Source organism: Lissotriton vulgaris, chromosome 3_1 (genome assembly GCF_964263255.1).
Source record: "Lissotriton vulgaris chromosome 3_1, aLisVul1.2, whole genome shotgun sequence".
NCBI classification, from domain to species: Eukaryota; Metazoa; Chordata; class Amphibia; order Caudata; family Salamandridae; genus Lissotriton; species Lissotriton vulgaris.
The window spans coordinates 470971396-470998772 of NC_141689.1; the positions used below are offsets into that span (position 1 = coordinate 470971396).

The window sequence follows — 27377 nt, forward strand, 5'->3', positions numbered from 1 at the left end:
AAATTCAAATTCAAAATTAGCTTTATTCGGTTAAAATTTAAAACCATCAAAGCACAAGACAATATTTCATAATGTAAACAATCCCATTACAAGACAGAATATGATGTTTGCAACATATTACAAGATATACAACATAGTTTTACCTTCCGTTTGATAAAACCCTTTGTTTATTACTTATTTTACACAGTGTGGGGTATTGCTGACTTATTTGTCAAGATACTTTTCTTAGTAAGGATTATGGCTAGCCACAGGATTACCACTCTGCGGGTTGTTATAGGCCAAGCCTTCTTCGGACCATGATTATGAGACTGACTCTGCATCTGAGGCAGAGGAGGAAGTCAAGGATTCTTGCAGTGAATTTTCTGTCTGAGAGAAATCATCTGATGTTGAAAGCCACTCTCAATGCAGAGGAAGCGCCTCTTTTAGAGGAGGTCACTGATATGCTGATAGGCATTTGGATTGCAGCCTGGGGCTGACAGGCTTCCCATTAGAAGGGCTGAACTCTGGATTGCCCCAAACATGGTGCAGCCAGTGCAGCCTGCCATTAGTGGTGTCACAGGGTGTAGAGTGAATACTGAAAATGTTTCAGTTGTTTATGGACGATGAGATTGTTGACCAGACTAATGTGAATGCTGAACAGTATTTGAGGGACAACAGTGCCACACTTAAGCCCCACTATAGAGCTACCCAGAGGAACTCCACGAATCTAGATGAGTTGAAGAAGTTATTGGGTTTAACTTTTTCGGTGGGCTTGATAAGGAAGCTGTCTCTGTCTTCCTAATGGTCTACTAGTCCTTTGATGACAACAGCTATATTTCCTCCAACCATGAGCCGTGATCAGTGTATTGCTTCTTCTTTGGATGTTGCATTATATTGATAATGCTTCAGCATTTCCACAGGATCACCCTGATTGTGATTGTGTTTTTAAGGTTCGGCTTGTCCTTGCTCACTTTGTCTTGGGAGAGTATGTGCACTGTAGGCCTAGCAATCCCAGGACTGTAAAACAGCCAGGAGATTGCTGGCACAGGCGCCCAAACTCTAATTGAGCACTGGGTTAGTCTGCTCCAACCAATCCTGGAGCTGCTCTTTGACACTCCCTTCCCTTTATGGTACAGGGCTGATTAGCTCTCTCCAAGATGGCAATATTGCAGCAATTACTTTATTAGTTTGCTAACCTGGAAATACCCATACCTCAGAGCACAATCCATTTACTGAACAGCATGTTAGGGAAACTGATCTGGAATAAGAAATGGTGAGGAGATTCCCTAGCCTAGCTACAACTTCCAACAGAAAGTGGAGGCTGGGGAGTTCCAATATTTGAACACTATTATCTGGCAGCACAGCTCTAATGGTCAGCCCTTTGGTTATCCGATCGCAGCTTAGTGGAGATGTGTGCCGGAGAGGGTCTGAATGCCATGAGTTTTGCAGAAGAGTTGTTCCTCCCGAAATCGATGTAACCAACGGCTCCCAATAACTTGCTTTGTATAACCTACGGCAGTTATAAGTGAGCCCTACGAGTCTCCCCGAATATGACACGATCTGCACCAGAGATCCCATTGAGATCCCTACGCGCCTTCAGTGCAGGAGTGGGCCGGGAGGGGGTGGAGACTTAGTTGTTGATCTATTTTAGGTGTGTACCCTGATACCATTTGACCGGCTGTCTGAACAAATTTGCCGCCCGGCGGGACAGTTCCTGACACACAGATGGCTGGTTGACTAAATGAAACATTATGGTTTCTGAACACATTGGTCATCCGCTAACCTTTGTCCTATTTACAATGGGATCTGACCAAAGACTTATCTTCTGGATTGTTAAAGTTAACCAGACAGAACCAGATATTGTATGTCCCCTAAACCCCAAGGAATGGAACAGAGTGCTCATATATCCAGGTAAGGTCTCACGCAATGTGAGACTGAAGTACATACAACACATTCTACACAGCGCCTATTTAACACCAGCCAGATTCCATGAAATTTACCGCACAGCGTCGTCCAATAGCCCTCCTTGGCACACCTCACAAACAGACTTTGGCCACATGTTTTATAGGATTGATCGATTACGCACACCTTCTGGTATGAGGTCTGCATGACCATTACATGGACCAGAGGTTTTCAGGACCTAAATCGCGTAGGAAATAGAGTACTATTGACCAGGCAATAAAGAGGGCAGTGATTTAGACAATTGAAGCATAAAGATTTCTCACAGCCCCAGGCTTAGAAACATGTACACCTTAAGAAGAGATCTGAAAGCTGATTTCTTTACAACTCAGATGTTGCAATAGAGAGAATAGGAAGTAAAACATTTCACCCATGATTCACGTCACATCTCATCTCACGTAAACCAAGAAAATAATACTCACAACAAATCTAATGGAAAATTGAAACTCATTGCTGCATGTTATTAAACCATGCCGGTGAGCAATGCCCATGTGTTATCTTCATGAAACTGCAGCGCAGAACTATAACTATGAGTGATATAGTTCAATCCATATTAGTAAACCACGTCCATGTGTGACAGCGGATCATACACATGCAATGTTTTACCTTCCACTTTAACAAATCTCAGCCTCCAATATTTAGTGCTCATAACATTCTGCCCCCACAAAATGGAAAGCCTGCAGGTTTACACATAGAACATATGTAAGGGACATTGCTGGAGGCTAGGAAGCCGATATCTGCAGGTGCATAAAAAACAGCATCATGCATATCATGATTTCACTATGCAAGCGGAAAAAATTGAATAGTAAATGCAAATGTTGATCGCCAATGTTTTAACATTTCTCATTATACAACAGAATATAGTTCTAAAAGAACAGATGAGTGATGGACTTATAATCAAAATTGTATCAATATATATCAGTGGATGATTTCAGGTAACCTTTGAATGTAGTGGAATGAGCAAGGCAAAGTTACTGTAATTATCCTACAGATTTGTACAGTTTAAAAGGAGAGACAAATTATTACCGGCCATACTCACTGGGGATATTGTTCTTTTGGGGTGTAGGCATTGGCAATATTAGGTTGAATATGTTCCCTTCATTCGTCCTACATTTGACTTGTTCCAACAGTGTAGTTCAGGACAATGAAAAGAGAATCCATGAAATACAGACTCAACTCAGAATTTCTAAATACAGGTCAAGTTTTTAGAGATACCTAGCTTCCTGCCTATCATCCTACACAACTTTCAGCATTCACAACTTCCTCGCCATCAAAGGAAGAAAAATACCTGGTATCTTGTTGACCTTGATGCATGGTCTCAGACTAAGCCTGCTGCATGCTGCTCCTGCACTACCCAGAAGGTCTGCCATACTACCATCCGTGCTAATGAGCACAGCAACTGAGTCTCCATTCCCTTGGTGCCCACAGACCTAGACAAAGTGGAGGATACTGTGAAAGAGACACTATTGGATTACCCATCTGACCTTTTGTAAATGCCTGGGGAGCTGGAAGAGAGTGTGAGCAGCTGCGGCTTTCCTTCAGTAGGCTGTTATCTAACCAAGCTGAAATGACTGTAGAGTTGCTTGTGTTCTCGTTCAGATGGAATCTAGCTTATCAGTTCAGCCTAAACTGATCCTACTGAAGCAGGACAAAAGACAATTTGCGTGTGGCTGTTCCTTACTAAGGTGGTATGGTGGGAAAAACAATGGACTGTGAAGTGGCCTCTACTAATTACTAGTGGCACCCCCATTGTTACCACTTGCCCAGCTACCTGTTGTTCAGCCAGTTGATCCAGCTCTTCCGCAATTGCCCCTTCCAGTATTGCCACCCCCGGCCTCCTTTGCCACCGACTTCTGTACCTCAGTCTCCTTTACCCTCAGTTCCTCTTGTAACTGTCAGCCCCTCTCCTCCTTTGCTTAATACCTTGTCTCCCGTTTTACTGTCAGATTCTCCCACAGCTCGTAAACGATTGGTCGATACTGTTTCTGGCCTTTTCTCCCCCCTCTTTGGGTCTTTTAACCTGACTCCTGCTCTTTCTCGAAGGCAATCCCGTAGTCAACTCCCAGGTCCCGACGAGCGAATTGTGTTGGACTCTCTTGCTCACAAATGGATCATGAGTGGTCCACAGTATAGTGTGCACGATATCATGAGCACCTTTTTCCAGTGGAATGCGCCCACGCAGAGATATGTTTTTAATGTTATGTGTGACAATCTTGTTAAAGGATGGGAGGATATGGATTTGGGTTTAGCTCCCCAGGGTCTGTTAGACATACAGGCTAAATTTGATAAAGGACTTATTGTGGGTTCCGAAGTTGAGGACGCCGTAAGGACACTTGTCACTTTCAGGTCTTTATTTTCTTCCCAGGCTATTCTTGAACCTGTCCTGCAGTTAGACAGAAAGTGAAACATTATCCTATGAGAGAAGTTCCTCCAGTATGGAGAGAAGAGGTTCCACAGGTAGGCGCTGCTCGCGTATCCCTGCTCATTTCCAGCGTATATTGGTACATGTCCCCTGGAAACGATCTGAAGTTTTAGCGCTTAAACAGTCTTTACCGGACCCTCGTAAAAATCCCGCTGGGTATTATAAAGAGCTGTCCCAGACTGTTGATGCTTGTATCATGAATTTGGCCAATATTGATATGCTGATGGGAAATGTGGTCCCACAAGCGTTATGGGCTCGGATTTGTAGGGAGGACCGCGACCAAGCTTTAGGTGGTAATTGGGCTGCTATAACTGCAGCGGATGCAGCACAGGTAGGTGGTGCTAAACCCGATGATTTGATTGCACAATTGCCCGGTAGGATCATCACTTTATTGAAAACGATGATGCCTGCCTTACGTGTTAACTGGGATAAGTTAGCTGCGTGTAAACAGAAGAAAGATGAGAGTGTCTCCGATTTCTTTACCCGTTTCGAGGAGACGTTCATCTACCACAGTGGTCAAGATATGAGTACAGAGGGTGGACAGCGATTATTCATGGATAAATTTGTATTTAATTTACTTCCAGAATTATCGCATAAATTAAAAGACTCCGAAAGTTCGTGGGCTGTTTCTTCGTCTGCCCAGATATTAGCCACTGCTCAGTATTACGTGAATAGGGATAAGGAGGAAAAGGATAAACTCGAGAAAAAGACTAAAGAATTAAAAACGAAGTTTCTTTTGCAGCAGGCTTATCCCCCTCGTTCTGCTCAGCGCCAATTTCAACAGCCTCCCCAGTTTCAGAGGTTGTTATAGAACCCTGAACCCTTTGTTACGCGACATTTGCTAGGTCCTAATCAATGCGCCTATTGTAAAGAGGAAGATCATTTTAAGAATAGCTGTCCGGTTTTATTGCAGCGTAATGGTGGATTGTCAGGGCCGCGAGGCCGTGGTGGTTTTCAATCAGCACCCAGAGGTAGAGGGCGAGGTGCGTTGTCTAAAGGACAGCATTCCTTTCCCCCTCAGAATTCTATGAATTATTTTGACCAGCAGAATACTCAGTCTGCGCAATATTATAATGACGACTATTGCGTTGAAAGTGAGAATCAGGATTTTCACACTAGCTAGGACAGCCATGGACAAAGCAAGGGAGTCATATCAGTTCCAGTGGATCAGAATGGGCCTTATGTTGAAGTTGTTGCATTGGGTGTTTCAGAGCCATTTCTTTTTGATACTGGTGCAATGAGAAGTTCTATCATTCACTCTAAACTCCCTGGGGCACCTTTGTCTGGATTAACAAACGTTTCTGTAGGATTCTCTGGTGCCCCAGTTAGTAACCCGGTTTCTGCCCTTTGCCTATTTCAATTGGTCTTTATGATTTGGAAGCCCCGCTCATTTTAACGACTGGTTGCGGTGAGAATTTGTTGAGTTTGGACTTTGTATTGTTCCCCCTCTGGTGTACTTCTTACTCTAGGTGAGAAATTGGTTTCTCCTATGTATTTGTCTAAGGACCAACTCCCTCCCGAATTGCATTCTCTTCCTGCTACGCTTTGGGCTACAGGTCCGAATGATGTTGGTCTACTCCAAATTCCACCTTATGTGGTTACTGTCAAGCCTAATGTTAAATTACCACGCATTCCTCAGTATAAAATTTCCAGCGATGGTGAAAGAGCTCTGCTGGCTATCATCTATGATTTAGTTCAGAAGGGTGTGGTTGAAGAAACAAGAGGAAGTGTTTGCTAAAGTCCTGTTCTACCTGTTCTTAAACGCACTGATTCTTCTCAGCCTCCTGTATATCGTTTCGTGATCGATCTTCGGGAGGTCAACAGATATCACTGCCTTGCTCACAATGATACCTGCTTCAGATGCCTGGTTCTCAGTTATTGACCTCAAAAATGCTTTCTTCAGCATTCCTATTGCTGAGGAGAGTAGAGATATTTTTGGCTTCTCTCTCGGAGGTCGAAGTTTCCGATTCAAACGTGCACCTCAAGGCTATAGGGAGAGTCCCTCCATTTATAGTCAGGCTTTGAAATCTCAGCTCGATGCTTTCACTTTGCCCCCAGGTGCCACTCTTATTCAGTACGTGGACGATTTGTTAGTTGCTGCTGATTCAGAGGATGTTTGTAAGAATGTGACTGTTTCACTGTTGCGTCATTTGTCTGACCTGCATCACAAGGTGTCACCTTCTAAACTACAATATTGCCGCCAAGAGGTTACCTACTTAGGTCATCTCTTGTCGAAGGAGGGAAGGTGATTGACCCCAGAACGTATTCAAGCAATCGCACAAATGTCTGTACCATCCACACAAAGGGAGGTGTGTGCGTTTCTGGGCATTACCTCTTATTGTAGACAGCAGATTCCAAATTTTTATTTGTTGGCTAAACCTCTGCTGGCACTTACTCTGAAAGACACACCCCAACCTCTTCCTTGGACTGACGAATGTCAGAAGAGTTTTTCTGACTTACGTACTGCCTTGTGTTCTGCCCCTGTGTTAGGTACTCCGGATTACAGTAAGCCTTTCACACTCTAAGTTCATGAAAGAGAAGGTTGCGCGTTGTCAGTTTTAACGCAACAATTTGGAGACAAACAGCGGCCATGTGCCTATTTTTCGGCTACATTGGATCCAGTAGCAAAGGCATTGCCTAGTTGTCTCAGATCTACAGCAGCAGCAGCAGAGATCTCCATTCGTCAATCTGCTGGATTGGTACTGGATAACACTCTTGTTGTTATGGTACCACATGCAGTGGATACTCTTTTGAACAGAACGAAAACACAACATCTCACGAGTGCCCGCTTGTCTGGGTACGAGCTGACGCTCTTGGCTAGTCATATACATATGAAGCGGTGTAATACTTTAAATCCAGCAACACTGTTACCCATTCCAGAAGAGAAAGACACTGAAGAACAGCATGATTGTTTTCTCCATACAGAGGAGGAAACAAAGGGCAGAATAGACTTAAAAGATACACCACTCGTGGACCCGGATGGGATTCTATGGGGGGATGGGTCTTGTTTCAAACTTCCCAATGGCGAGACGACTGCGGCCTATGCGGTTACCACTTTGTATACAGTAGTGGAGACAGCACGCATTAGACAGAATTCAGCCCAAGCAGCTGAGCTGATTGCCCTGACGAGAGCGTGTGTGTTGGCTAAGGGAAAGAGAGTGAATGTTTACACCGATAGCCAGTACGCCTTTGGCGTGGCTCATAGTTTCGGTCGTTTGTGGAAGGAAAGAGGATTCTTTACTTCCCATGGGACTAAGATATAGCATGGTCAGTTGGTGACTGACCTTCTCGAATCACTTGCTTTGCCTACCCAGATAGCAATAGTGAAGTGTAGTTCACATAAAAGGATCACTGATGATGTGGGTCGCGGGAATGCTTTTGCAGACGAGGTAGCGAAAGAAACAGCGAGAGATGCTACAGGACGCATGTATGTTGCAGGCTCTGCAAGATGGGTCAGAGAAGGAGGAATGCGTGAGGACACAATAGAAAGTGTGAGAATGATTCAAGAAGAGGCTACAGAGAAGGAATTGAGTAAGTGGAGAGAAAATACGGGAATGTTGGACGCGCCAGGGTGTTGGACGGAATTGTCAGAACACCAGCGTTAGCTGTTACCAGACGCCTATGTACTGCCTGTAGTTACTATGGCGCATGGTCCAGCCCACATCAGTGCGAAAGGGATATGCAAACTTCTGGCTCCAGTATGGCAGAATGAAGGAATCCCTAAATGTTCAGAAAATGTGGTGAAACATTGTAATGTTTGTTTGATGCATAATCCAGGAAAGGGAACCCCAACTCCGGCAGGTCATTTTGCTCCCCCTACGTATCCTTTTTGGGTATTACAAATCGATTACATTCATATGGAACGTTGTAACAACCTTAAGTATGTTCTGGTGGTGGTGTGTGCCTCTTTCAGATGGATAGAGGCCTACCCCTTAAAGGATAATACTGCTTTGTCCACTGCCAAAGCCCTTTTGAAGGAATTCTTCCCGAGGTTTGGTTTGCCGCGAATTGTCTGGAGTGACAATGGAAGTGAATTTGTAGGCCAAATTATGCAGAAGGTGTGTGCGGGTCTTGGTATTAGGCAGAAATTCCATGCGGCAAACCACCCTTAGTCAGCAGGTTTGGTAGAATGCTATAATTTTATTTATTTATTTATTTAAACTTGCAAGGCTCACAGCTACCCGCAATGGGTTTCCCGGCGCCAAGGGAAAGATTGAAGAAGAAAAACTACAAGACATTAGAGGAGGGACGGCTGTTCAAAGAAAACAGTGCTTACTTGCAAAGAAAACCTATTGCTGGAAGAGCCAAGGTTTTAGTCCCTTACGGAACTTAACAAAGTTAGTTTCCAACTTCAGACTCACAGGCAAGGTGTTCCACGTTTTTGTGGCCAGATGCGAAAAGGAGCGGCCGCCCATCTTCCCCAGCCTAAATCTAGGAACGACAAAGTCTCCCTTACCTGCAGATCTAAGGGTACGGCTAGGAGTATAGGCATGAATAAGATTTTGTAGGTATTTGGGGGCAGAGCCTTGTTTAATCTTGAAAATATAACACAAGGCCTTAAACTTAATTCTATTTTTAATTTCTAGCCAGTGCAAATCGCGAAGGGCGGGGAGTGCTGATACTCTCCTAGGAACATTACGTAGCAGCCTTGCGGCCGCATTTTGAGCTACCTGAAGTTTTCTCAGCATAGTCAGATCAGCGCCAAGGTACAGGACATTCCCGTAGTCCAGGCGTGATGTTATCAAAGCCTGGACCACTGTCCTTTGGGTGTTGATCGGAAGCATCCACAGGATTTTTTGGAGCCATTTAAGAGTGGCAAAACAGATGGCAGCCACTTTGACACTCTCAAGCTCAAACTGGCAAAGATTCAGGCCAGCACGGGTCTTGCTTGGCCCGATGCTTTACCTTTGGCACTTTTATCTACGAGAATAGCTGTACATTCCTGCTTAGGCCTCAGCCCATACGAGGTTGTTTTTGGGTGCCCAGCTAACGTCTGGGGAGTCCCTCGACCTAAAAAGTACTCTGATATTCCGTATCGTATGTTGATTGACTACTTACATGACCTCACCACTAAATTGCGTGTTCTTCACCAACAGGTTCAAAACGCTTTGCCGGAGGCCTCCGCAGATCCAGGTCACTCCATCCAACCCGGAGACTGGGTTTGCCTGAAGAATTTTCAGAGGAAAAAGAATCTGGAACCTCGTTGGGGGCAGCCGCGGCAAGTTCTCCTAGTGACACGTACAGCAGTAAAGGTCGTTGGAAAGAAGAACTGGATCCATGGCGTGCACTGCAAAAGGGTACCTTTTCCTTTGCCTTTTGACCAGTGGGTCCACAAGGGTGTAGTTGATAGTGAGGGCGAAAGGGTCCCTCGGTTGGTACCTTTTAGTAGTGCACGTCTGGATCGGACGAGGTCTGAAAAAGACGTGTTGCAAGAAGCTGTGCCATCAAATTTGCGATTGAACACAACATACTCAGAGACTTTGTTTCGAGAGCAAACGGTACCTGACAAGATCCGGTACAACCTGAGACCTAGACTGATGAGGAACAATTAAACTTTTCCTCTTTTTCTTTTTCAGGTTACACTTTTAAAAGACATTTCTTTTCACTATCCATCAAGTTGCAGGGTCACGGTAGGAGTCTTAGGCTGTGACCTGAGTATTGACAGTAGGTCTGCAGGACTTGCAGTGTCATAGGATGGTTAATAACCACAACTAAGTGATCTAGGAAGATTACAGTGAGCAACGCTTTAGAGAATGGATATTAAATTGGAAAAGAATGATAAAAAGCAAGAAATGGAAGGTAAATATAAGAAACTGGTGTTTAGGCCATGTGGCGTAACCTTATGCATTTTAATATGTTCATGTATTTTATTGGCTTGTGTGGGTTGGGTTGTTCACACTATGCAGCAAGCACCTGTTACTACTTCTGTTTCTTTGCCTTTTTCTACTACTACCTCCCAGCATCAGTTCCATACACTCACAGAGCACGAGCAAATTAGGAGAATAGAATACTTTAACAATTCATTCATCCAGCTGTTGCATCAGCATCAACTGGCAGTCAATACTACTGACTGTTGGGTTTGTGGACTCATGCCCCATAACACAGAGAGAGGGATGCCATTTTAGTCCTTCCATTTTCTTACGAAGGTTCCGCTTGGGCCTATTTGGCCATGTTTTCCAATGCATACCAGAATCAACTTCAATATCCTCCCGGTGGTCCATATGGTGGTGGAGCAGATTTTAGTCATAGTTTCTTGATAAAGGGACTAGTGGCCATGGCTAGAATTGCCGAAATTGGTAAGATTCCCGTTGATACGAAACGAGCGTATGATGGTTGGAACGTGACTCGTTACGTTACTAGCCTCGCAGATAAGGCTAGACGAAGGAGATGCCCACCAATTTGGACTGCAGAGCATCGAGGCAATGTCTGTTTGCAGATAAATGGTCAAAATATTAAAAACCAACAGGAAAAGAGTGTTTGTTCACATACATACATCTATTCACCCCAGATTTCTTCACCGTTAGTGCCATCTCAAGGCACATATTTTGTCTGTCACAACAGAGCCTACATATGGCTTCCCACCTACTTTTCAGGAACGTGTTATGTGGCTTTTCTTCTCCCTCCGACATACACTGCTCCTTCAGGTCATCACAGAAAAAGATATGGCAGAGGGGTTATTGATTCCAAAGACACAGCATGACAAGAGGGAGGGGACTTTATCAAAGGGTTTCTTCCTTTCTGGGGCCCAATGGCCAGTAGCAGAAACATTAGGCAGTTAGTTTGTGTTGTTGGGGCTACCATAAATGTGATTTCTGGAGCCTTGAGTAATCTAACAGCCGAACTTCAGGCGGACTGCCTTATGACTTTGCAGAACAGGATGGTTCTAGACATTGTCCTTGCAGATCGTGGAGGAGTCTGTAAATTGATCGGGTCTAGTTGCTGCATTTATATTCCTGATAATGCCCCTACGGTATACCAAGCCATCTCTAAATTGCACATAATTTCCGAGTCTATTCACCAGGACACAGGAGATTGGTCTGTGACGAGATGGTTTTGGGGACTACTGTTCACATGGGGATGGAAGGTATTAACCTTCCTTGGAATGGTTTCGGCCATCATTTTCTCTTGTTGTCTTTGTTTACAGTGTGTCCCTGCCATCTGTGATCTTTGTGCCACCATGTGTGTCCCAAGGCCTGTGTCACAGAAAACAGAGAACATTAAAATGATGTTGCAGCAACAGCTCGATGACCTCATGGCCATTGACATCGACTCAGACTAACTTGAGTCCTTTGTGTTTTGCCTGAGTAATGGCATAAGGAGGGTCTGAGGTTCTTTGGTTTTGGACTTCGTCCCGTATTCGGCCGCCATTTTGTGTCCCGTCGCCATTTTGTGTTGCCCTCACTCAGGCAGCACGGCGAACGAAGTGTTTTTACCTTTTCCAGCTGCTACGTGTCTCTTCTGTTAAAAAGTAACCCCCTGCCCTTGTTTACGAAACCAATGTCAGGGTCTGGCCGAGTCCACTAATCCATGTCTAGGTTGATCGATCCCTGTCTCGACTGACTGTTTGGTTTCCCCTATTCTTTCCTTACTTTATCTTATCCGACTGGCTTTCGCTATTCTCTCCTTGTATTCTCTTGTTACATAACTATCCTTTGAGGCACACAAATACGTCCTGCCACCTGCAAATTGGATTGTAGGCACTAGTACTGATTAACCTGTGGGGAGGGGTGACACACAGGGTCTGAAAGAAGGGCGTATTTGGGACACTTGATAGCTTGTTTTCCAACTTTTCCTATTGGCTAGCCTTGTATGTATTGGGAGTATATGTTGTAAATATGTGTGCTATAAAAGATTGTGCGCCACGGAATAAAGTGGCAGTCTCCTGAGAACCTACTCTGTACTTCTGGGACAACTGTGCTTAGCTGCAGCTAATAAACCTGGTTTTCTACGCCTAACAGAGTGTCTCGTGTCTCTGTCCGACAAGACAGGTGAACTCGGAGATTTAAGGCGTACCCTGCGCCGCCAGGCCCATAAGGCCCGGTTCTTCACTAGACAGCTGTTTTTAAGATACTATCGGATATGACTTCACTGACACTTAAGCCTTCCCCTTTGTGGCTCTCCTGGGAAATGCTTCATCTCTCCCAGAAAATCTCCCCAGATTCTCAGCCATTGCTTTATTATTGGCTAAAAGAGAGATTGCCCTTCGTTGGGGCAATGCACCTCGTCCCACCACTGCGAGAAGACATGGACCTGCCCCGTCATCGCCACATACTAGACAGCTGTTTTCAAGATATTATTGCATATGACTTCACTGACACTTAAGCCTTCCCCCTTTGTGGCTCTCCTGGGAAATGCTTCATTTCTCCCAGAAAATCTCCCCCGATTCTCAGCCACTGCTTTATTATCGGCTAAAAGAGAGATTGCCCTTCGTTGGGACAATGCACCTCGTCCCAAAACTGCGACAAGACTCAGGATTATGACATATTGTGATTTGACCAGCGAAGTCTATGCCACACCTACACCCTCCCTCCTCCAGACCCAAAGACGTTTGGCAACCCCTCCGTACTTACTTAATGACTCTGGTTTAGGACCCTCCAAGTCCATCCCCCATCCCTCCATTCACCAGTTAACACCACTTCCCTAAGCGCCACTAGTCACAATACTATCGACTAAGATTTATCTCCCTTTTTTTATCCATCGCTCCATTCTAACCACTATTTTTTCAATGAAAATTGTGTTTTGTTGCTGCTGTACTGAATGCGAAATTCACCATGTTGCCTTTTGGTATTTACTGTTATTGGTGAAATGCTGAGTCTTGCTTGAATTCTGAATACCGATCTATCAATAAATGTAACTAACACCTGGCCTACTTTTTCTTTGTGTTTTTTTTTTAATTCTCTTTATTGAGTTTTTACAGAGGTAATATTGTCCCACCCTCCCCACCCCTGAGCGCCTCCCCCCCCCCCCCCGATACAGGCAACTATCTACAATTGCAAAAGCAACATTTTGGTATTGTCACAAATAAGATAATATCGAATAAGGCTACACAAAAACCAAAGGATAAGAAAAGAAAAAATAGAAAAGCAAAAAAAAAAAAAAAAACACAGAAGAAACAAGAAGATCAAAGGACTTCTCCATTTTAGTAATTACATTCATTACTAATTTGTGGTTTCATTGTTAGTCTGGTCTCCCTGCCCATAGTCAGACCGGCTCCCAGATTTCTAATCCCTTTTTTTTCCTCTTCAAGCCCTTCCGACTATAAATTGCTATTTCGAGGTTGTATGCCGCTAGCAAGCGCGTCCGCCATTGTAAAAATGTAGGTGGATATTGATCCAACCAAGCTGATGTCAAACAAATTCTTAGTACAGCCATCGAGATAAATATGAGTCCCTGTATGGCGCTAGGTCTAGTAACCCTGTCCACCCCTATTACTATTTCTGCTGTGGTAATCTCTATATTAGTCTCTAAAATTCCAGATAGGAAAATAGAGATTTCTCGTTTAATCGTATCTAATGTGCACCATTTGGATATCTTTTTAGGGGTGTAATAGAGTCGGAAAAAGGTTTTGTAGAATTGGGCTTGTAGCTTAGTGGACATTAATATAGAGCTGGACAATTCTAATGCTTTACGAGCTAGTTCCTATGTAATAGCTATTTTGTTTTGCCATTTACATGCATGTTTGTCCACATCATCTGGTAAAGCTGCAGTTAAGTCTTTATAGATATCTCCAATTTTAACCATTTCTGATCTAACCACATTATCGATTATTGGAGTTTTCTTAAAACCACCGCTGCCACTCCCCTTTTTTAAGATGAAATCCCTGATCTGCAGATATTTGAAAAAGTCATGGGAGCCTAACCCATATTTGGTTTTTAGGGATTCAAAGGAACAAAAACCCATAGAATCATATAACGAGCCGAACTGTGAAATTCCACATCGGATCCATCGCCTCATAACTGAGTCCATAAAAATTCCAGGAAGATTAGTGTTATTCTCTAAAGTTGTAAATTAGGAAAACCTACCAATCCCCAAAAGTTTTCGAACCTGGTTCCAAACGGTATAAATACCCTTGAGTGTTTTAAAACGCTCTTTTTTGAGATGGCAATCGTATGATAGTTTCCATAAATGATTATTGGCCTTATTGCCCAGCATAAGTTCCTGTGGAGTTGGTACTGAATAGATGGAATTAGAATCTTGCTTGGGGGTTAGGAGTAGACGACTGTATTTAATTGTTGTAGCCCACCAATACAGTTTGAAGTTAGGTAGGGCTAAACCACCTCTTTCCCTAGAATGTGTAATAAATCTATGGACTCTTCGTGTTTGCCCGTATCCCCATATAAAGTGAGAGAAAACGTTATTTATTTCCTTGAAAAGCGAGGAATCAAAATTGAGACAAATTGCACGGAAGAAGTACAAAAACTTGGGGAAGAATACCATTTTAATTAAGTTACACCTTCCAATGATTGTTAAATGTAGATTATGTAACCTAGTTAGATTTTTTTTTGTTTGTTTCAATAGTGGGGCCAAATTCAGGGTCACTAAGTTATTTAGGTCGGATGTAATATTTACACCAAGATATGATGCATTGTCCACAACTCTACCATCGGCAAAGTTAATCTTGTTATTGATTACAATCTGGGTTTAGGTTTGGTTTAATTTATACCCAGAGATCTCCCCGAACCTCTTCGCTTCTTCCTCCATTTCCTTGATAGTTATATCGGGATCGGCCGTAACAATTGCAATGTCATCTGCGAAAGCTAGGGTCTTAGTTTCGCCATTGGATGTCCTGATGGGTTGTATTGTTTGGTTCATTTCCAGCTTTGTGATAAATGGGTCGATAAATATGGCGAAGAGTAGGGGAAATGCTTCATTTCTCCCAGAAAATCTCCCCCGATTCTCAGCGACTGCTTTATTATTGGCTAAAAGAGAGATTGCCCTTCGCTGGGACAATGCACCTCGTCCCACCACTGCGACAAGACTCAGGATTATGACATATTGTGATTTGACCAGCGAAGTCTATGCCACACCTACAGCCTCCCTCCTCCAGACCCAAAGACGTTTGGCAACCTCTCCGTACTTACTTAATGACTCTGGTTTAGGACCCTCCAAGTCCATCCCCCATCCCTCCATTCACCAGTTAACACCACTTCCCTTAGCGCCACTAGTCACAATACTATCGACTAAGATTTATCTCCCTTTTTTTATCCATCGCTCCATTCTAACCACTATTTTTTCAATGAAAAACGTGTTTTGTTGCTGCTGTACTGAATGCGAAATTCACCATGTTGCCTTTTGGTATTTACTGTTATTGGTGAAATGCTGAAATGCTGAGTCTTGCTTGAATTCTGAATACCGATCTATCAATAAATGTAACTAACACCTGGCCTACTTTTTCTTTGTGTTTTTTTTAATGAAAAGAATAAATAAAGGTTTAAAAAATAAATAAACACATTGTGCGGAAATTGAATGGTGTGCATCCACCTTTCTCCAAAACTAATTAGTATTTTGCCTTCTGGTGGGATAAGTACATGACCTTCATGCAAACCAGCTGCATCAGGAATTTTCCTCGAAGGCAAGTGTATAAGTCATTGTATTTGGAATCTTGCTTGCACTCACTTGTGGCCGATCTCGTGCGCAATGGTGAAGGCAGAACCCAAGCCAATATCTTCATTAATGCTGCAGCTCCTCTCAGGCTCACACATTCCAGCCACGGAGGCCAAGCCTGGACAAACAGAAGGAGAAACAAAGGGTCACGCCAAGGTGTTTCTGTTTTAAAAGGCCCATTCAAAAATGCCTGCATACTTTTAACAACATCCATGCACAGAAGGAGCAGTTGGCAAAAGGTTAACTTTCGAGTCATGTGCAGGCTCACCATGGGGAATTTCACTTTGCCGGCTAGACATTAATATTATGTTGAACTTCAGTCAGTGCTGGAAAATGTCTAGACTAGGGGTTAGATTTATAAATTTTACTTCGGGTAGCTTGGGACCACCTAGTAACTTGAGCCAAGAGAGGGAATTCAAGGCAGCGTTTCTACTTAAACATTCTTGAGGCTGCAGAAAGCGAATTGCAGCCACTCTGTTTTTCTAGAGGGAATGTGGTTAACTGTGAAGGATCAGAAACGCATAAGTACATAATATATTTTCAGGCCTAAATTGTGTGTTGATGCTTCAGGTAAAAACACTGCAATAGCCTATGAGTTATTAGAAGAGCTCTCTAAATGGATTATTTTATTGCATTAGAGTTCTTAATGTGCATGCACACAAATAGATTCAAACTAAAAACAGGACTTTAAAGCTCTTAGGCCATATAAAAAAAAAACACATCCAATGATTCTGAATTAAACGGGCAGAGGAGCACTAGGATAGTTACAGAAGTACAAAAGGCATAAATTGAGGGACAGAGCGTTCTAATCTTTTCCAAAACATTACACAAATTAATGTTGGGGATTTGTACCTGGGATTATGCTTGATCTTTAGCACCATACATTATTAATAGCGTGCAAAGTAGTTAAGAACTGACCACAAACAGGGGCGGTGCTAGGACTTTCCATACTCCATAGAAAAAAAGTTACAACATAGAACACTCTCCAGGTGCTAAAATACCATTATTGAGCTTCTTCCAGTTATGTGGCACCCTAAGGGTGCTACTTTATATCGCCTGACAAAGGCGGCACCCTTTACCATAGAAGGAAGTGTAAAACGTCAATAAATGAAAACTACTGGCAATAGGCTGGGTGGCCAAATATGCTAATATTACTGACAATAGTAAAACCCATGGTCCAGATTCTAATATTTTTGCTTCATAAATCCAATTTACACACGGAAAGAGTAACAAAATCTGCATACAAAATAGGCAGGTGACATCAAAACCAATTTTGCATGTTGATGAGTCATTTATATATGGGTAAAATCATTAGTGGATGTGGGCTGGAGGAAGGTGCTCAGGGAAACATAGCACTAATGAGGTAGATGAACATATATCGGCAATACTTTTAAAGAGTCCGCCTCCATGTGGGGGAATAGAAGCAATACATAGAAAAATTCAGAAAAAAGTGACCAAAAACATATTTGTGAAACTTCACATATATCCTATCCTCACACATTTGGATTTTCACACTGCGGACATTCCTCATAGGTGGGAATAGAAAAAAACATGTATAGGCCACAAAGATGTATGAAAGGCATACATTCTGAAATGGGCCGCTTCTTCCTTTTTGTCCGTTGGACCTGGCCCTTTTTGCAGGGTTATCCCCAGACTTTTTGCTTTCTTCCTCCTATATTTGTGACGTGTTTTTGTTGATTCTAGGACTCTAGGCACTTTACCGCTGCTAAAGTACATGTGCTCTCTGTCTAAATTGTATTGGTTATTGGTTTACCCATGACTGGCATTTTTTAATTACTAATAAGTCCCTAGTAAAGTCAACCAGGTGAGCCCAGGGCCTGTAAATCAAATGCTACTAGTCGGCCTGCAGCACTGATTGTGCACCCACAAAAGTAGCCCTGCAAACATGACTCAGACCTGCCACTGAAGTGTCTGTGAGTGCAGTTTTAAAGTGCCATTTCAACCTAGCAAGTGTACCCACTTGCCAGGCCCAAACCTTCCCCTTTACTACATGTAAGTTACCCCTAAGGTAGACCCAAGAAAGCCCCAGGGCAGGGTGCAATGTATTTAAAAGGTAGGACCGGTACCGATGTGTTTTACATGTCCTAATAGTGAAATATTGCTAATTTCATTTTTCACTATTGCAAGGCATATCTCTCCCATAGGGTAACTTGGGGATTGCCTTGAAATATGTTGTAAGTGTAATTTCCCATTGAGAGCAGATAGAGATTTGGAGTTTGGGGTCACTGAAATCACAATTTAAAAATACATCTTTTGGTAACGTTGGTTTTTAAATTGCGTACTTGAAAATGCCACTTTTAGAAAGTGATTCCACCAAGCTGCACAGCCATGTGACTGAATGAATTAAATTAATTAAATTCAAATAATTTTATCCTTTGTTTGTCCATATTTGTGCAGCTTGGTGTAATCACAGGTGGTTCCCCTTGTGTTTTGTTGATATTGCGGCGCAATGGGGCGGAGCGCGGACAAGCTTGCACGCCAATAAAGTTTTTAATTGGTTTAAACATTGGAAAACTGAATTAAACCAGTGTGCATCTCACCACCTCTAATGTTTGTGACTTTTAGAAAGTGGGCAGTTTCTTGCTTAATCATTCTGTGCCTCTGCCTATCTGTGAAATAAACGTCTGGGTTGGTTGACAGTTGGGCTCTTGTGCATTCCCTCTAGACAGTCAAACAAAGGGAGCCGAGGTGTGCCCTGAATATCCTGATGGCCCACCAGGCTGATGGGCCTTCCTGAGCTAGAGTGGTGGGAGGAGTTGTCACTGACACCTGAATACGGCGGTGGCTGTCCTCACACAAATCTGTCTCCACCCCCTATAGTGTGTGTGTGGAGCCAGGTCAGGGAAAGGCAGGATTTGTGCAATACAAAAACTTTCCTTTGAAGTTTGCCTCCTTCAAAGGCAGACAGTGGTATACGTATTGGAACTCTGACACTCTAAAATCAGAACACTTCTGGACTGAGAAGATTCTGCCACGAAGAAGAGCTGGATGCTGTAGGAGGGACTATCACTCTGCCTGTTGCTTTATTGTGCTGACCGGCTGCTAGCTGCTTCAGTCCTGGGAGTGAAAGGACTGGACTTTGCTTTCTACATCCTGCTTCCAAAGTTCTCCATGGGCTTGTGCGTGCTTGTCTCATGTTAAGAAATCTCAGGGCCATCAAAGACTTCACCTACAAGTGCCTGGGCTCTTCTGCTGAGAGTCCTGACTTGCCAAGTGGATCTAAAGCCAGCTCCTGGGCCTTTGGAAGTGCAACCTGGCAATCTTAAGAAGAAAACAAACACATCGACTCTCAGCGCCTGCTTTCTCAATGCATCGCTGCAAAAGATTGACGCATCGCCGCTGCCTTCATCAAAGCATTGCTTCTGCTTGAAGCATCGACCATGGCTTTCACCACAGCCCATTGGTCCTTATCGCAGAGCATCAAAAGAATTGCTGCAGCGTGAATCTCGAATATCGTGTCACTGACATCCTTGGCACCCGCTCTGACTTCATCGCAGCACCTAGTTGTGGCTGTGAAATCAACACTGCGCCTGCTGTCACATCGACGCAGCGCGTCCTGATTTCTGACTCGTCCCTTGATGCCAACTCTTCATCAACACTGCACCACAGTATGGAACCAACACATCACCTCCCCTTCAGTAAGGTACCGACGCATCATCACCCCTGTGTAGCAAGGAAATGATGCACCGCTTTGCTTTTCTGGTGCCTCACCTCCTCAGTGTCATGATTTTTCCTAAAGCATGTATGGTACTTTGTCTTAAAACAAACTCATCCATTGATTTGCTTTGACTGAACTTACTTAATCTTTTAACCCCTTTGATGCTGATGACAAAGCTAGCTCGTCATGGGCGTTACCTGCGCTACGCGCATGACGAGCTGGCTTTGTCACTTAACGCGCGATTTTCAAATTTTCAGCGCGCAGCGGGAAAACCGCTAGCGCGCATGCGGTTAAAAGTGATAGTTTGACTTGTGTAAGTTAGATTTCTGTTGTTTTGGTCATGTTTTATCAGATAAATATTGGCTATTTGTGTAAACTGGTGTGGACTCCTTTTGTAGTGTTTTCACTCTGTGTGTGTGTGTGTTTGTGTGTGTGTGTAAATGCTTTACATATTGCTTCTGAGATAAGCCTGATTGCTCATGCCAAGCTACCAAGGGGGTGACCAGGGGTTATCTTAGATGTGTGACTCCCTTACCCTGACTAGATTGTGGGGTCCCTACTTGGACAGGGTTCAAACCACTGACAACTAGAAACCCTATTTCTAACACTGTCATCCGGAAATGCCACCTACAGCATCCTATGTAAGCAGAGCACACCTCCAGGAAGCTCAAATCATCTTTGCTTCCCAAACATCAGCCTACTTCATCCACTATGGATTCAATGCTCTCTGTATTGTACACAAGGCCATGTTTGGTGGGGGAGCTGCCGACGTGCAGCTGCTATTAAAACGGTATTCTCCTCAACGCTGCCTCAGATCAACGAACACAGGTCTGATCATGATCCCCAAGATAAATAATGTCAGATGGGGATGCAAGGGTTTCTCATACAAGGCGGCCAAGCTATGAAACGTACTCCCCATACAGATCAAACTACAATCGAACAGGACCGTCTTTAGGAAACAAATAAAGACCTGGCTCTTTCCCAAACTGGCAGATTTATCAGTGTGGCCCAGCATCCTCTCACTCAGCGCCAAGACGCCTCGGCATTCGCACGCTTAATAAATAAGTCAGTCAGTCAGTCAATCTGCTGCCCAGTTCTTAATTTAAGCTGGTAGTTTCCAGTGCTAGTGACCAGGACTTAATTGCTAACACCGATACTTAAGACAGTCGGCCACATTGTGCTGCTGTCTGTTTTATTTAGTGATGAGCATAACAACAGGTGTATATTAATTCAATATACATTACAAATAACTATATACCTGCCAACCAAGCCATTCTTAGAGCGTTGGGGGCCTGGAATAGTCTTAAGTGTAACACTTGTAGGAGGAGTGAGATGGCTGGTAGGTGTGTTTGTAACATCATATACAGCACTGTCAGGAGTAATGGGTGGTGCAAGCTCCAGTGGCCTGATGAGGTCCCTGGCACTTATTTTTCCTCACAAATTAAGCACTGCGCCAGTGGCAACTCCTCCGCTATGTCGGAGAAGTATCGCCCCACTGCTCATTGAGCAGTTCAAAAGAAAATACAACAATATTAACAAGAAGTTATTATTATTTTAGTTTTCTTTGCAGGACTCCAGCCAGGTCAGGCGGGACGCGGTGGGGCAGGGCGGGGCTGGGGTTGCCTCCGCCAGAGGGAGGAGGAATGGTTTTCACTCCCTCCCTAAGTGCGCATGATGGCTTGGCCGGCCCCAAAGGGCCGCCAAACAGTCATGCGCACTTGCTGTTCTCCACGTGGCTGTGTTGCACAGCCCAGTGGAGAGCATGCCCAGGCTTTCAGGTACTGCCTGAGCAGCAAAACAAGCCACTCGGACCGACCATGACACTGCTCCTGCAGTGTTGTGATTAGCTGGGAGAGTTCGGGAGTCTGGTTGCTTCCGGTGGCAGAGAGAAAGGACAAAGAAAAGATGTGCGGCAGTGAATAAGGTAAGTTAATTTATTTATTTCATGCCTCCCCTCTCCCCCACCCCATCACCCCATACAGAGACAGCTTCCACTGCCTTATGTACTTCCACGAGCAAAATGCTGCTGGAAACCACGACTCAACAGGTATATCAATGTCCTAGCCTTCTCTGTTCGCCATTCTCCTTATATTAACGTCCTAGCCTCCTCTGGTCGCCATTCTCCTTTAAGGAAATGTTTTCCTCCCCACCTCTCACCCAGTGCTAGTCATCCTGCTGACTATTTCAGCACCCGTTTGTCTGCCCCTTTACTAATAGCAACTCTTTTCTTTCTTGCTACCCCTTCCATACCACTCGTTGTCCGGCCCCATCCTCCTGCAGCATCTGTTTTTCTCAACCTTTGCTAGTAGCCTCTCTTTTCCTACTTCCCTACACACCGCCACTAGTCTTCCTGCCTCTTCGTTTTTGCTCTCCCTCCCTACATGCAATTCACCTTAGTGCCACAATATTTTTGTGACAGTTAACATATTTAGCCTGTTACAAAAATACTGCATATTTTTCTATTTTAGACTGCAATTTATTTGAGATCGTGAAATTTGGCAAACCGGACCGTAATATTATGGGGGTTAGCTTTAGCCTTTACAAAAAATGTTCTTGCAGTACTCCGCCACAGGATTGGGTGACTTGCTCCAGGAAAAATCTAGTAATACATTCTACCAACCAAAACAAAGTTGGCAAATTTGATTGCCTAATTATATGGTTTGGGGCAATTAAGAGTCGATAGACACAGAAAAAGCAGTAGACTCGCTCAGATTCAGTTTGCAGCCAGGGTTCTAAGATTTATTAGAAAAGGTGGAAAATGTAGAGTTTTGCATTCTAGCATTTAAACCCAACTGCTAGTGAATCTACTGTTCGATGCTAAACTTTGTAGCTACCAGAAACAAGCATTGGCATAGCCAATAGGTCTCACTTTTGGGACCTTATAGGTATTTAGTTATGTAGCACAATATCCTTAGTGCAACAACATCAACTGTTGCATGGCTAAACACTTATAAGGTCCCAAAGGCGAGACCTATTGGCTATGCCAATGCTTGTTGCTTTATGCCATTACAGGATCTGTGCACTAAACCATGTGCATGAAGAGGATCAACATGGTTCTTAACCCCAACCATAAGTTGTAGGCTGTTTTTTTATACGTTATAATTATAGGGATCGTTGTTATGACATACATTTGGAGAAAAAAAAACTTTTCCTTGCAAAACAATATCCAAATACGCATTTTGTGATATGTGCTTCAAACAGAAATCTGTTATTCCTGCTGTCCTGTGTTTCATGAATGTTCAGTGGTGTTTGCCCCTGTCTTTGTCCAGATATAACATTTTCAACACACTGGAATAGTGTTGCACTCTTAAGTTATTTTTCTCTTATTTAATAACTGGAAGTGGGCCAAGTTTCTCAATAATGACTTAAAGGAGGAAAGAAAATAGAAGGAAAGAAGAAAATAAGAGTAAGATAAAGGAAATAACGAAAGGACAAAATAAAGTCTAAAAAGCTGTTGAATGAAGAAGAAAGAAATGATATGGAAAGAAAACAAATGGAGACATAAAAAGAGAACACAAAAATCATGGAAAGGATAGAAAAATATCAAAACAAAAGAGGTAAAGAAAAAATTATTAGGGTAAGGAGGTAAGGGAATAGAGAAATGATGAAGAAAGGAAGACTAAAAAATAAATAAATAGAAAATAAGAAAAGGGGAGGGAGAGAGGAAGGAAAATAAAGAAAAATGAAAAGGGAAAGGAAGGAACTAAACGTGGGCGTGCAGTTTTGAAGGCTTTTTTTGCCATGTCAGTTTTTTGTCTCAGCCCTTGTTAAGTAATCACAGCTGCCTTGTGTGGCTGAAAGAACTTCTCACCACTGCTTTCATTTTATACCGCTTCTCCTTTGTTCTGTACAAGCGAATATAAATAAAACGTGATAATAAAAGTTCCCAAAATTGGCAAGCTTTCATTTCTGAAATGTATTTCGCAAGGTAGTATGCTATTTGTCGGATATCTGAACATTTGTTTTCCTGGGTAATCTCTCATCGCAAACATGTAATGCTACGAGAAAAGGTTGAAAAACAACCTCTTCTCTTCTGTCACCCCGCTCCTAACACACGAAATGGATGCTAGTGCTAGAGAGCATCAAGACAGGCCCGGTTCATTGTTTAAAACATATGTTCGTGTGGGGGATCTTTTTTTAACAATGCGTTTACGAGTGGAACATTAAAATATTAATGGGGTCGTGTCTCAGCAAACAGTTTCTTCAACATTTGAAACAGCAGCACTTTTGGGGTGCTTTTTGTGGAGTGGCGAGGAAAGGAGACCCCTATGATCAAAAAGACAATAAGAGTGACTGGATGCAGCATGCTCAATCAAAAAATGACTTTAATCATGCATCGCAAAAATTCGAAAGAAATCATCTGACGAAGATTTGTATCTCCGCGAGAGGGATTATCCGGCTAAAAGACAAGTGTCCGGCAGCCACACTAGCACATTGACAAGTGCACTCACACTCATTGTACCAGTAGTGTGGGTGGCCACAAACAACCCCGCGGCCCTGTGCAAAGGTCTGCTGACATCAGAGCAGAAAACTAGACCTTTTTCGCCACACAGAGCAGTGTTTTATTTCTGCGAAACAAGGAAGGGGGGAAACTGGGAGAAGGCCAGTGGGAGAGAAACTGGAGATATTGAGGAGAGAGGAAAATGGGGGGAGGGAAGAAAGAGGAAGAAAATCGAGAGAATGATAAGGGGCATAGGTAAGAGGGCAAACTGTAGAAGGCGAAGGAGGAGAAGGGGAAACAGGAGAGAAATTATGGAGGAGAGGAGGTCTAGGGAGAAGAGAATGAGAAAGGGACGAGGCGCAGAAAGAATAAAGGGAGAAACGAGAAGGAAAGAGAACAAACTGTAGCCCGGTGACTGACGAGAAGGGAGGGGGAAAAGGGAGGGGGTAGTGAGAGCAGAGAGTGGAGGAGCATGGAAATGAAAGTGATTCACGCGCTGTTAGGGTGCCCGCGAGCAATGGCTTAATGAGCCATGATGGAAAGCCAGATGGCAGCCGCACGTGTAACCGCAAGCTCTAGGCCACAAGCAAAAGCGTGTGGTCGGATTTCTAAAGCCCACTCACTAAATGTCTAGCCAGACAATTGCATGCGCTGGCTCAGGCGAGACCTAAAAAGAATGAGGAGACACCTGAACATAGTGTGAGGAGGTAAAGTAACAAGAGACACAGTGTAGGAGCTTTTGACACCTGGACATGGAGCAGAGATTTGTGTCACATTATCAGACAGTCCCAAGGGGTTTGGGCATGTGGAAGGGGAGTGTGAAGTATCTCTAACCACAGGAACAGACCATTGTTGGTGCATTTTGCTGATGACTTGACAGTGTGAGAAGTTTAGTGGAGCATGGAAAGAGCTTGATTTAGCTTCTGGAGCACGAAAAGGCAGGGGAGAACAATAATCCTACCTGTAACAATCTAACTTTTAATTCCACTCATGTTACGCTACCCAGCATGTCCAATGAGTGATTTGTAACACATTTAGATACTACTTACCTGTGCAAAGCAGACTTATTCTGCACAAATTCACAGAACCATGTAGGAATACACATTCCAGACAGTCCACCGAACTAGAAGGCCACCACAATGGTAAAGGTGTGTTCTAGAAATACTAGTATAGCGACCAAACACAAGGGCAATTTGCCTCCAGTGATGGCTTGCCACTTTTAAAACCTAAGCCCATTCCGGTCAACCAGAGGATACTGCAGGAGGTGACACCAAGCTGCTCCACACCCACTGGCAGACAACCAGAACAACATTAACACTGTGTATGCATAACAGGCTCAGAATCCCCTCAAACATGTGCAGGTCAAACAATTTGGGTGCTGGTGTAATTTTCACTCTTATCAGCCATCAACACTGCAGCCGACATGTAGCAAACTGAAAGTGATTTGTTCTTCCACTCAAAAGACAAGCAAGCCTAAGAAGAAGCAAGCCTAAGAGCAACCAAGCCCTCCACCACATGTAATCACATTGTGATTGGACATGTTTTCAAGGACGTGCCTTACTAGCCACAGTGAGTGTCTAGATTGAGATGGTAGGTGGAGTGAAGACTGGAGAATGGTCTGTGGAAGAGAACGGGAGCAGATTCCAGCTGCTCATAGTAGGATTCCATGGGAGAGGACTATTGCTGTGCCATGGGTGTTAAGAGCTTCCCGGTTTCCACACCAATGGCTAAGAGTTGTGACATAAATTTGTGCACGGAAGGGGTGCTATTTTTGTTTATGCAAGTGTGTGTGTGCACATGGGTGAGCACATCCGTCAGTCTCTGTTCGGACATAAGGATTTTGTATTTCCTTGGGGAGTTAAGTCCCTGGCATAATGAGGACCATGATGTGCAAACAAACATTATTGTGGTCCTGGAATAAGGTAGCTCACCATCATATATCGAGGCATTCTATACATTATGGGGGTACTTCTTGTCATGACGTGAGAAGTACAGTGGTCCCGGCAAAAAGTAACCTTCATTGGCAAATGATGCCTATGCAATGTGTTCTCTCTATATGTGTCCTAGGAAAAGGTATCCAAACTTGGCATATCATCAGCGTCTTTTACTTTGCTGTAGCTATTCCTTGCATAATGTTTGCCAGAAAGATGTCACCTCTATCACAAGAAGCATACCCAAGGCTTCCATAGGCATGGAAAGGTGGATTCTGTACATCTGGGCGAATTGTACATGACAACACTTGATGAAAATTGCAAGTTTCTATTTTGGGGAGAAAGGTGACTTAATATGCCCACTTTGAAAATCTGCCATTTTAAGCCAAATGTGTTTTTTCAGTAAAGTCAATCTTATACAAGGGTACACAATAATTTCACTTATGGAAGACGTAAAAGTTGCCATCTGAGTGAGGACACGTTTCAGAACGCAAACGAGATTACCTACAAGAAGGACTGTAGCTGTCAAGCATTACAGGGAGCTAATTTGGAGGTATGATTAAATGCGTAAATGATATGTTTTTTACTTATCCTGTTGTAGTAAAAAGACAATAACTGCTTACAGTTCTAAGGAACAATTCAACATGCACAAATTTGTAACATTGGTAAATAAAATTAACCAGAAAACGCAGGTCGGCACTGATCGTCAACAACAACCTGTTGCAAGAAGAGAGGTTCCCTTCCACGGTGAATCTTATAAAACCGCACGGTTATCGACTTTCAGCCTAGTGTTGTTTTGCTCACATTTAGAAACGGTTCATGCATTTGTTCAGTTCCCAATTAACTGAAAATACAATTTTTCTGAAAAACAGTTTCGAAGCGGAGTGCCTCTAAACCCTTCTAAGATAACAGCCTAGCTATTCATTAACTACAACGACCAGAATGGCTACCTGTTCAACCTATTCTCTCTTCCAGCGTGTATTTGAATGCTCTGGCTATGTAAATCGGTCACAAAATTCTCCCAAACCCGGATTTAAAGTCAAAAACCAAACCTGCTCCATATCCCAGGTAAAACATACATGCTTACCATTACTGCCTAGTGATTGGAAGCACCGTATATCCATAGTCAGGTGGATTGTTCCAGAGAGAGGCACTTTCGGCTACTAGTGCAGAGAGAGGAGAGGCGTGGAAGTCAGAGATTGACACAGCTGTCTGCTATCAGAGGCGGCTGCCTGGATAGAAGCACACAGCCGCAGTGCTCCTTTGAGTGCTAAAACAGGAAGCCATGATAGGGATGTCCAGCAGGGTTACCAAACAGCCTTTGAACCTCGCCAACAATTTCATGAAGCGTACTATCATAGA

At 43.5% G+C, this 27377-nt stretch overlaps 1 protein-coding gene across 1 annotated transcript in view; it reads right to left on the reverse strand.

The window, feature by feature from the left end:
* ADAMTS6 (ADAM metallopeptidase with thrombospondin type 1 motif 6) overlaps positions 1–27377 on the reverse strand; it is a 1724075-nt gene that overhangs the window by 923867 nt on the left and 772831 nt on the right. Inside the window, exon 9 of the mRNA XM_086963486.1 lies at positions 15977–16082. Within this exon, the coding sequence (XP_086819612.1) occupies positions 15977–16082 (106 nt within the window). The remainder of the gene's footprint in view (positions 1–15976; positions 16083–27377) is intronic.